General features: G+C 44.1%; 1 protein-coding gene across 4 annotated transcripts in view; it reads right to left on the bottom strand.

The window, feature by feature from the left end:
• Nucleotides 1-12,109, bottom strand: part of mdga2 (MAM domain containing glycosylphosphatidylinositol anchor 2) — a 514,926-nt gene that overhangs the window by 178,762 nt on the left and 324,055 nt on the right. For all 4 annotated transcript variants that reach the window (XM_062968720.1, XM_062968722.1, XM_062968721.1 and 1 more), the window contains exon 6: nt 8,525-8,794. In XM_062968720.1, the coding sequence (XP_062824790.1) occupies nt 8,525-8,794 (270 nt within the window). The remainder of the gene's footprint in view (nt 1-8,524; nt 8,795-12,109) is intronic.

Genomic DNA, 12,109 nt, shown 5'->3' with positions numbered 1-12,109 from the left:
GCTTGTGACTGTACTTCCTCATTCCTTTCTGGCATGTTGCTGGCACTTTTATGGTGTTGTAAATTAGTTAAATTAGCCTCCCACATAAAGTGTACCTAAATTTCCTACTTGACAGATGCAACTGTCTTTCAGGGCTGCATAGGTCAACAGCAAGCCAGGCTATTTAATGGTCAGGGGCTTAACCCGACCAGGGCTTCGAACTCATGACCTCTCGGTCAGTAGTGATTTATTGCAGCTGGTTACTAGCCAGCTGTGCCACAGCCCGGCCCGCTGCACCACTGAGGGTCCCACAATTGAAGATAGTCCACCCAAACATTAGGAAGCACATTTTGAACGGCAAGAGCCCTCAGTGCTGGAAAGGAATGTTCCCACTTTGCATGTCTTTAAACAGAGCTTGGATGGGCATCTTTCAGGAGTGCTTTTGCTGTGTATTCCTGCCTGGCAAAAACCTGGGCTAGAGCTTCCTTTTTTTAATCTGAGATTCTATGCTTCTACTACAAGGAGACTTCCAAGTAAACATTTCCTTTGGCTGTAGATTCCTGCAAAGGATGGTTTGGTTTGCTTAAAAGATGCATGAGAAGGAAGGACGGAAGCGGCACAAACAAACTTCACCATCTCAAAGTAGCACACTGGTAAAGCACAGCATCCCAAAAAGAACATTTCTTGTTTTCCCATTGACACGTTGGACGTGGAGTTTTGAGCCCTAAATGTGTTTATTTCCGATTCCTCCCAAAACTTATGAAAAAGGACGGGATGCGCAGAATGCTTGCCGTCGTCTTTGAGGCTTGTGGGATGCCTCCGAGTTGATCTGACATTTCCATTTCCTTCCCTTTGCTTCTCATCATTGGAGGAATTCATTAGGGTGTGTGTGTGTGTTTTTACTTTAAATATATATATAAATAAAACCATGATGGAATTTTAATTATATTTGGCTCGGTCTCCTGGGGCTCCCAGGCTTGAGTTGCTATGAATAAATATGCAAGGAGGTTAGTTTATTATGCCGTGACTCATGAAATCCGCATCCAAAGGGAGCTGCAGTTGGTATGTCTATATTTGCTAGCTCTCAGAAAAAATCTCCGTTGATGATGATGATGATGCCTTTTTTTCCTTGGCTCAAAAACCAAACCCATCCCATCCTTGGAAGGAAAAAGAAAGAAACCAAGAGGGTTAGAGAATTCCCTGCTGAGCTTCAAATTAGAGGCTAAAAGGAGATGTTGGACCTTATGGTTTATTCAGTCGAGAAGAGCCTCCCTCATCTTTATATATAAAAGAGTAATGGAATCCCGGCGACCCACAAAACAACAAAACTACAGGCCCCCCAACCTCGAAATTTGACAACACAACCCATCATCCATGCCTCTAGGTTGATACAACAAAAAGCAAAGAAAAATAAAGTCCTAATTAGAGGGAGAGAAATAATTGTTTTTTATCCAATTGCTGCCACTTAGAAGGCTCTAAGCTCTGCCCACTTGGTCTCCTAGCAACCCACTCAGCCCAGTGTTAATAAAAGAATAAAAAATAAAATAAATACAAATAATACAATAAAAACACTAAAAATTAATACAATAAAATACTATAATAACAAAATAACTAAAATAATACAACAAAATAATAAAATATAATAAATAAAAAAGGTAAGTTACAATAAAATTAATTAAAAAAATACAAATAACGTCAAATAAAAATTCCACAACAACTTTTAACCAATACCACCACCACTTTGCCACAGCAACGCGTGGCCGGGCACAGCTAGTTTCCATGGAAAATGTCACGTCGTTCTTGGCTGGATCCCGTACACCGTTTTTATTTCAACTTAAATAGTCTAATTCACAATCAAGGTATTTAGGAACTGAATTCTGGCACAAACAATCTAATTCCTAATCAAAGTTATATACATTCCCAAAAGGGAAGGAAAAATGGAACAAAGAAAAGAAAAAAAAGAGAAAACTAACTAAGGGTGTATCTATTAGGCATGTGCAAAAAAATCGGAAGTTTTGGTGGACTTCCAATGGAGACAACATGGTGGCAGAAACGCTCTTGGTAAAGTACTGATGAGGAACGGAAAAATGGGTTTTAAGACATATATTGTATGCACATTAGAAGCAGTGAAATGTAGAAAAATCAAACTCTGTGTGTTAGATTTTTGGGATGCACAAGCTGACAGGACAGGGGGGAGAAGGGGGGCCTTTATTTATACATTCCGGTACGAGATGGTGCCAGGTATGCGAATGGAGGGAGAGCAGACTTGACAGGCCAAAAGTAGGCCTCTTGATGGATTTCTTTTGGTGTCTGTAACTTGCTACAAGTTTTTAGGTTGCTTAGCTAGGGAAATGCTGATTGTGCATATTTATGTATGTAAGCATGTGAAGTGACGTACTAATGACGAGATGTATGTAAAAGCATGTTCTTTGTCTGAAAATGTATAAAAGGCGAGTCCACGCCTTGATCATCTCTCTGGTTTGCTTTTTGGAACAGATTCCATCCAGAGACTCAGCTGAAATAATAAACCGGACTTTTTGGCCTTTTTAAAAGGATCTCTCTTGGTGTTATCTCCCTTCATCTACAACATTTTCCACGTTTGAGCAGTCGGGTCGAGCCTTAAGCTCCCCTCCCCAGCCGGATTGAGTTGCTGGGGGGACGCAAAACCCAGGTGGTCAACCCCAAGACCCCAAAGATTCCCCTACTCCTCGAGAGTGGGAGATTGAGTGGGTCGGGAGATACCACGGGTAGTGGACTGCTCCATGGAAGAGCGGCCACTTTGTGCATGCGCAGTGATCAGAGAGGGCGCCCCGCCCATCTCGCTCTTCCTAGGCTTGGCCCTCTCCGACCAAGGTGCCCTCTCCGACCACTGCCCATACATCATGTGGCTGCTTGGCACATGCGCAGTGGTTGGACCATACCTCGAGAAGTATGATCTGACCATGGTGGTCCACGCCTTAGTTACCTCTAGACTGGATAATTGCAATGCGCTCTACGTGGGGCTGCCTTTGAAGATGGCTCGGAAACTGCAATTAGTTCAACGCACGGCAGCCAGGTTTCTAACTGGAGCAAATTACAGGGCACGTTCAACGCCTCTGTTTAAGGAGCTCCACTGGCTGCCGCTTACTTTCCGAGCCCAATTCAAGGTGCAGGTTCTTACCTACAAAGCCCTAAACGGTTTGGGACCCGCCTACCTTAGAGACTGCATTTCCCCCTATGAACCCGCACATTCTCTTCGCTCGTCGGGGGAGGCCCTCCTCTCGCTCCCACCACCCTCGCAGGCGCGGTTGGTGGGGACAAGAGAGAGGGCCTTCTCTGTCGTGGCCCCCAGCTTTGGAACCTGCTCCCTAGGGAGATTAGGCTGGCCCCCACCCTCCTCTCCTTCCGGAAGAATCTGAAAACCTGGCTTTTCCGGAAAGCCTTTGATGAGTGACTTTTGTTGGTTTAAGATGCCTGCCTACGTAATAATAGACCCACTGATCTGCCCTCTTATTGTCACTATTGTCATTTATAGTACTTCATTGACTATGTCAATTATGTAACTATCTCCCCCCGACTTGACACATTCACCTTTTGGCCCAGACTTGTGTTTGATATACCTGTTTTAACATTTTATCTTGTAAGATTGTCCTTTTCGATTGTTTTACCGATATTGTTGATTTATTGTTGTAAATTTGTGTTTTTGTTTTGATTTTATATTGTGATGTTGGGCAAGGCCCCATGTGAGCCGCCCCGAGTCCCTTCGGGGTGATGGGGCGGGGTACAAGAATAAAATTATTATATTATTATTATTATTATTGGAGAGGGCACCCCGCCCACTTCGCTCTTCCTCAGCTCGGCGGGGCCGCTGCCTGCCCCGGGACAGGTTTCCAGAGGCTCCGCCAGGCCGTGGAGGCAGGAAGGCCTCTTACCTGCCGCCGGGACCTCTGGCGACCCATCCCGAGGCAGGCGGCGGCCCCACTGAGCCAAGGAAGAGCGAGATGGGTGGGGTGCCAGAGGCCCCGGTGGCAGGCAAGAGGCCTCCATGGCCTGGCCTGGCCTGTCCGTGGCCGCAGCCTGGGCGGAGGTGTCTCAACGGCACCCCATAGGCGATGGCACCTTAAGTAGGCGCATAACTCAACTTACGATTGAACCGCCTCTGAATTGGACCCTCCGAAAGTACCACCTTCATACGACTCTATTGTGACCCTCCACAAAATGATCCATCACTCAACCAACTGTACCTGTTAACAGCCTATATTTCAACTAGCTGTGCCCGGCCACGCGTTGCTGTGGCGTTGTCTGGTGGTGTTGTTGAGAAATTGTTGAGGTAGTGGTGGTATTGAATGTCTGTTGTATGGTTGTCTTTATGTTTAGTATGCACACTGAAGTGGATTATATGGAAGTGTGGACTCAAGATAATCCAGTGCAAAGCAGATAATATAAGATTCTAAATGGGTTATATAGCTGTGTGGAAGGGCCTTGAGTCTACACTGCCATATAATCCAGTTTAAATCTGATAATCTGTGGAAGAGGCCTAAGTGAGGCCTAACTGTGCCTGTCCCCTGGGCTGAGGCGGTTGCTAGGAGACCAAGTGGGCAGAGCTTAGCCTTCAAACTGGCAGCAATTGGATAAAAACTATTATTCCTCTCCCTCTAATTAGGACTTTATTTTTCTTTTCTTTTTGTTGTATCAACCTAGAGCCGTGAATGATGGGTTGTGTTGTCAAATTTCGAGGTTGGGGGGCCTGTAGTTTTGTTGTTTTGTCCGTTGCCCTGATGCCATCCCTCTTTTATATATATATATAGATGTGAGGCCATTGTAGGAGGCCTTGAAGGGTTGCATCCCAGAGCTACAACCTCGCCTACCCAAATATTGCTTTGTTCTAAATGCTCCAAAGATTCCCGACGGTGCACTTGGTGTGCCACATTTCTGGGTTCCTCCTTAAACCGTTGGAGGGCTGTATCCTTACAATTAGGCCCGGGCTGTGGCGCAGGCGGGAGAGCAAGCCAGTGCAATTAACTGCAATGAATCACTCTGACCAGGAGGTCATGAGTTCGAGCCCCGCTCGGAGCCTATGTTTGTTTGTCTTTGTTCTATGTTAAAAGGCATTGAATGTTTGCCTATATGTGTAATGTGATCCGCCCTGAGTCCCCTTCGGGTTGAGAAGGGCAGAATATAAATGCTGTAAATAAATAAATAAATAAATAAATTACACCTCATAACAACAACAACAACAACAACAGCCTGAATGAACCCCAAACCTTGCATTAGGGCAAAAGGTGTTTGGGAAAGGAGACCAAAAAGATAGACCAGTCCAAAGAGAGCTGAGCTGATTCATCCTTGTGGGGAGAACGAATAGAGTAATCACAAGCTACATCTCCCACAACCCCCCACCTGGATTCTGGGAATTGTCCTCCAGGAATTGGCAGCTTGTCCCTTCCACACCGCAACTCCCTTTTTGTAACGGACCCCACTTGTGCGGCGATTCATTCGTCCGAGGACAAGCGTAATGTGCGGGATTATCAAGTGCAAACAGTGGCTCCGGCTGCCAAAACATAATCAGGCCAAGGCTTTGGTGGATATTGCGCCTCCCTCCCAAGGTTTCATTAATCTCTAGTTATTATTAAAAAAGCCCCCGTCACCATAAAAGGGGGGCTGTGCTTCAGTGTTATGGATATATTGGATTACAGAGAAAGAGTTTCAGATGAATTGCTCCGTCCAGGAAGATTAATCTCCGAGGTGGATATGACCGGAAGGCATCCAGCAAGCGCTTGGAGGTTATCTCAGGTGCTGCCTCCCCAGAGAGAGATGGTGGAGCATCTCAGAGCACCGAATCTGTTGGCTTCTCTATGGACCTCATCACATTGAAAGCATGGGTGGCCATCCCTTTAAGAGTAGAGAATCACCCCTCTTATATCATCAGCCGTCCCGGTTCACTTCTGCCTCCCCGTCATACTCACACTCACAGGTGGAAATTTAAGAGCTGGAGATACATTCATCTTACATTCATCACACAGTCAGTATTGCATTTTTTGTTTTTAATCAGGAGAAACAATATCTGAAAGCCAAGAGATTTCTTGCCCTCCAAAGCCCCTTACATTAAAGGAGACTGGCACCAGTTCAAAACCTCATCTTCCCATAGGATACTATTGTTCTGCACCAAACCCCAGAGGATACAAGAGGCAGTGATCCAGGTTAAAACCATTGCTTTCCATGGGATCCTATGGTTCTGCACCGAAGCCCATAGGATACAAGAGACTGTTGACAGTTGGACAATTAGAATTGGAAACTTTTGATGGTTCCCATCCCAGCTGTTTTTCAGTTATAAAGATGGGAGCTCTGAACAGGATGGCTGTCCTGTGTCCAGAGTTCCCTCCTTTCAGGACATTTCTGCCTCTTTTCAACCCTGGAACATGTGATGAACTCCATGTCTCTCCATGCTTGGAAAGAGGGTGAAGTGTCCTATGACTGGGAAATTTCCCAATGTGATAAGGTGGTGAATATAGCGTGTACTTGTATGTCCAGGTGCAATGCTATGGGCAAGACCTTGGAAAAAGTCTCAGGACTGCACATCTTTGAGCCATGCATTCATTCTGCATAGGAGATGCACTCTGGGATCTTGGAACCAAACCAGCTCTAGGTCTCCAAACCCACCTGGGATTTGACAGTCCAATTTCCACCCCCTCTTTCATGCAGTGGATGCCGGGGTTCTTGCATGGCTAGGCTCATCGACATCCTCAGACAAGGCACAAACCCATTCTGAAACCGCACAAACCGAGTCTGTCCACCGACTGCTGGCCCGTGTTCAGAGCTCCCTCCTTTCAGGACATTTCTGTCTCTTTTCACCCTGGAACATGTGATAGGCTCTGTCCCTCTCCAAGCTTGAAAAGTGGCTGAAGTGTCCCATCACGGGGAAATATCTCAACTTGATAAGGTGGTAGGTCAGATTGCATGGGAAAGAAACCAACAAAGGGTGCCATTCTGTACTGTAGAATTAATGCACTTTGGCACCACTTTAATTGTCATGGCTCAATACTATGGGATCCTGAGAGCTGTATCTTAGTGAGACACCAACATTTTCACACAGTGAGGAAGCTCAACCTCATCTCCCAAGATCTCGTATCATCGAACCATGTTAGTCAAAGTGGTGCCAAACTGCATTCATTCTATAGTATAGACACATCTACAATTCTACAGTGTAGGTGCATCCATAGTAGACTAAACCAACCCAGCTTCACCTATATCCTTGACCTGTCAGGTTAGAGCAGGGCTTCTTGAACCCAATACATCAACTAAGCAGATAACTCATGGAAATGAATTCCAGAATTTGACGTGTTGTGTGGAGCTGTTGTCAAAAAATAAGAACAGAAGATTCAACTGCATGTTGATCTGTTTTGGTGAGTCTGATCAACTCTATGTTGACAATAGCTGACTTCTCACTCCTGACCTGCTTTGTTTGTTGAGCTCTGTCATTTGCACTATGCTAGAAATGCTGTAACTAATTGCTATATTGTGCACCGAGGGCCAGTAACCAAAACTTATGGTAACACAGAGCCAGACCCTGAGAGCATCCCCCTAGAACAGGAGTCCCCAAACTAAGGCCCGTGGGTCGGATGTGGCCCTCCAAGGTCATTTACCTGGCCCCTGTCCTAAACTTTAGACTTAGGGTTGACATAAGTCTACCTGGTCTTTGGAAGTCTCTTTGCTTACTTATAGCCTTATGAGATTGTCTAGATGGTCTTTGAAGGTCTCTTTGCTTAGCTATGGCCTTATGAGACCATCTAGATGGCTTTTGGAGGTCCCTTTCCTTACCTATGGTCCTATGAGATGGTCTACATGGCCTTTGGGAGCCCCTTTCCTTACCTATGGACTTATGAAACCATCTAGATGGTCTTTAAGGGTCCCTTTCCTTACCTATGGTCTTATGAGACCATCTAGATGGTCTTTGGAGGCCTCTTTGCTTACATATGGTCTTATGAGATCATCTAGATCAGGGGTCCCCAAACTAAGGCCCTCCAAGGGCATTGGCCTGTCCTCTGTCCTAAACTTTAGACTTAGAGTTGACCTAAGTCTGAAATGACTTGAAGGCACACAACAACAGCAATCCTAATTTTGGACTATTTCATCATAATCCCCCTCCCCCAACAGTCTGATGGTCTGTGAAGTGGCCCTCCACTTAAAAAGTTTGAGGACCCCTGCCCTAGACAATAAACAAGCTCCATTCTGTGCTGATTACACAGACATCTGGTAAGGATGTCAGATGCATTAGATATAACAATATAGTACTTCAGTTCTCTGTTATGGCAGGCATGGGCCAACTTCGGTCCTTCTGGTATTAGGAATTGTGGGAGTTGAAGTCCAAAACACTTGGAGGGAGGGCCGATGCTGGCCCATGCCTGCTGTACAGCTAATATTTCAGCCCTACCCAACACAAATGCCCTCTTCTTTACATCTTCTGCAACTCCACCTTCATCCCACCTCCAAGAGAGAACTCCAACTCCCACCTACAGAAGGCACCGACGGGATTTTAGCATTGGTAGGCATCCTCTGGAACGGCTCTTACCTCGGACGATGATGTTGGTGGACTTTTTGGCCGGGTTCCCCACGTTGTTGTTGGCGATGCAGCTGTAGGTGCCGGCGTCCTCCGAGGTGATGGCGGGGATGGTCAGCGTCCCGCCCTTCAGGGACGACTTCTCCGGCAGGGAGCCCACCGACCGCACCCAGCTCAGCGTCGGCAGCGGCTCCCCTCCCGTCGTGACACAGGCCAACGTGATGGCCTCGCCGGGGTTCACCACGATGGGGTCGTCCACCAGGAGCTTGATGGAGGGAGAAGCTGTGGAGGGAAGAAGACAGCAGGTCAATCACAGCTCAAGGTGACTGTAAAGAAGGGTAGCCTAGAAGACCCAATTAGTAATGAAGAGATGTCCCAAATAATAGAAGATAACTGCCTCCGATTAGTGGAAATGCAGCCACCACTGTGTGGAGAGACACCTTTAGATTATAAAAGTGCTCAACCACCCAATAGCTCAGAGGAAGCCTTTTACTTTATTCGGTGTTAAAATGGTAGCGCAATTGTGCTGAGGGAGTCTATAGACAACAGAGGCTTTGATGTAAAAAGAACAATATCAAGTTTATTCAGGCACAAGCTTGGTGGTTACAAAAGATGTTTCACTTAGAGGTATTCTTATTAACAGTTACAATACTAGAATGAGATGAATCAAACTCTCTAAAGTATCACTTCTTTTACTTAAAGTAGTTAAAACTTCTTCCTCTGCTCCTTTTAACCTGTTACTTCAATGGATCTCTGTGAGTCCAGCTGGGATTGGTTCCCAAAGTCTGGAACTTGGACTATCCAGTTACTTCAAACCACAGTCACCCCTGTGATACTATCACAGATTCTCTGTGCCTTTCCAGGACACAGACTACATTAAATAAGTCACCAAACTTATTTAAAACTGACTCAAAATGAACAATTGAGTCTCCTTGATCCCATCAACCTGGAATCAATCTTCCCTGTGCCTCATCAGAGCACAGACTGAGGCTTCACTTTTAAAAACCTCTTCACTTCTCCTCCCCTCGGCAGATGGCTCCGCCCACATCTCCATGGCAACTGCCTCAGAGGAGAGCCACTAAATGGCTGCCGCCGTCTCACACCTACCCAACCAAATCACAAGCACATAGTTAAACACAACAAACATGAATACAAAACTCATACTTCATTACAGTGACCGGCAAGAAGACTGTTGCAACAGCAACTGCTATGAGAACATTATCTCCGAAACTGAGCTTAGATTTCTTCAGGGCTGATTTGATTGGACTGTGATGCCTATACTCCTCAATCAGTGATGCTCAATGAGATTTACCAGTCATGTCTAGGTGTGATCTAAGATGCAAGGGTTGGCGTTTGCCTTGCATCATGGGTCAGTTTGTTCCCCATTCTCTCCAAAAGCAGCATTCCCTGCAGCAAGCCCTAATGATGATGATGATGATGATGACAACGATAACTGGATAGAAAAACATGAAAACTTAAGACCATAAATGGAGCTCTGCACCCAAAAACTGACATAGACAGACTCTACCTAGCAAGACCTGAAGGAGGAAGAGATGATCCAAGACAAGCAATGAGTAGAGGAAGAGAAAAGGAGTCTGGAAGAGGACATCCAAGAAAGCCAAGAGCCAACATGGAAAGAAATCCATAAGGTTGAGATGCTGAAAGCCAAAGAATCAAAAGAAGAGTATAGATGGTATATAACTCCAAGGAAATTAGCTATAATGTACAAAAACTCACAAAATAACTGCTGGAAATGCAAGAGCCGTATCGGCTCATATTACCATACCTGGTGGACATGCAATGAAACCACAAAATTCTGGAAAATAATACATACAGAAACTCAAAAAATATTTAAGAAATCTTTTCCAATGAAACCAGAACATTATTTGCTCGGAATAACTGACATGGAGACAAACTTCAGCCCAAACAAAGATATTTTATTTACATCTGTAAATACTGCTGCAAGGATAATCTTTGCTAGACAGTGGAAGACACAAGAGATACCAACAAAGGAACAATGGCAGGAAAAAATGGAGGAAATCTATGACATGGACAGACTAACCTTTTTGCTAAGGCAGAATAGAGGAAAATCTACAAAAAACAAAAAAAACAAAAACAAAACAAAAACCCAGATTGAATACAGTTTGAAAAATAGCCCAGACTGACAATATTGAACATCCCAACGGGCTGGCAGCAATGGTGCGCTGGAACCTGTGCAAGAAGTGTGGCCTTGCCCGCAGTACAATCTGGGATGTGCACAAGCTGGAAAAGAGCACACGAAGGAGCAAAAATAATCTGAGATTTTAGAATCCAAACAGATAAACACCTGCCACATAACACATCAGATATAACAGTTGTGGGAAAGAAACATGCTTTTATTAAAGACGTTGCAGCACCAGGAGATAGTAGAGCAGAGGACAAAGAGATGAAAAAGATCACAAAATACAATTAGAAACTGAAATGAAACGACTATGGCAAGAGAGAACAACAGTGGGACCAAGAGTGGTTGGTGCACTTGGAGGTATTCATTCCAAGAAACCTCAAAAAGCACTTGTAAAGCTTTAATATAGGCAGAACATCAATCCACAGGCTGCAGATGGAAAGCAGCACTTCTCAGAAATGTGCACATTCTATGAAAATACAGTAGAGTCTCTCACTTATCCAACACTCGCTTATCCAACATTCTGGATTATCCAACGCATTTTTGGAGTCAATGTTTTCAATATATCGAGATATTTTGGTGCTAAATTCATAAATACAGTAACTACTACATAGCATTACTGTGTATTGAACTACTTTTTCTGCCAAATTTGTTGTCTAACATGATGTTTTGGTGCTTCATTTGTAAAATCATAACCTAATTTGATGTTTAATAGGCTTTTCCTTAATCTCTCCTTATTATCCAAAATATTCGCTTATCCAACATTCTGCCAGCCCGTTTATGTTGGATAAGTGAGACTCTACTGTACCTCGAATATCCCAGGACCTTGGGAAGAGACCAATACTCAGAGATGAATCACAGACTCTTGGACCTAATGTGCATGTGTGTTGTGATGTTATGTACATGTTAACAACAACAACAACAACAACATGCAACTCAATTTTTGTTCCTGGGTTACAAATGCCATTTACTAATTGGTTCTATTATAAAAACATGGGAAAAGTTGATTAAACTACAAAAACTTTATTATTATTATTATTATTATTATTACTATTACTATTTTCTTTCTTACCCACCTCTCCTTGTAGCTTGAGGCGGGTTACAATATAACTAAAAACATATCATAATTTTATAAAATACACATATTAAAAGTGGCAAACAGTGAGAAAAAACACTGGCAAGGGTGTAAAGAAAACTGACTGGTCAGTATTCGAAGAATATACAGTAGAGTCTCACTTATCCAACATAAGCGGGCCAGCAGATCGCTGGATAAGCGAATATGTTGGATAATAAGGAGAGAATAAGGAAAAGACTATTAAACATCAAATTAGGTTATGATTTTACAAATTAAGTACCAAAACATCACGTTATAGAACAAATTTGACAGAAAATGTAGTTCAGTATGCAGTAATGCTATGTAGTAATTACTATATTTA

This window comes from Anolis carolinensis, chromosome 1 (assembly GCF_035594765.1).
Source record: "Anolis carolinensis isolate JA03-04 chromosome 1, rAnoCar3.1.pri, whole genome shotgun sequence".
In the NCBI taxonomy this organism is placed as follows: domain Eukaryota; kingdom Metazoa; phylum Chordata; class Lepidosauria; order Squamata; family Dactyloidae; genus Anolis; species Anolis carolinensis.
The sequence above is the reverse complement of the archived record's forward strand: the minus strand, read 5'-3'. Positions and strand labels throughout refer to the sequence as shown.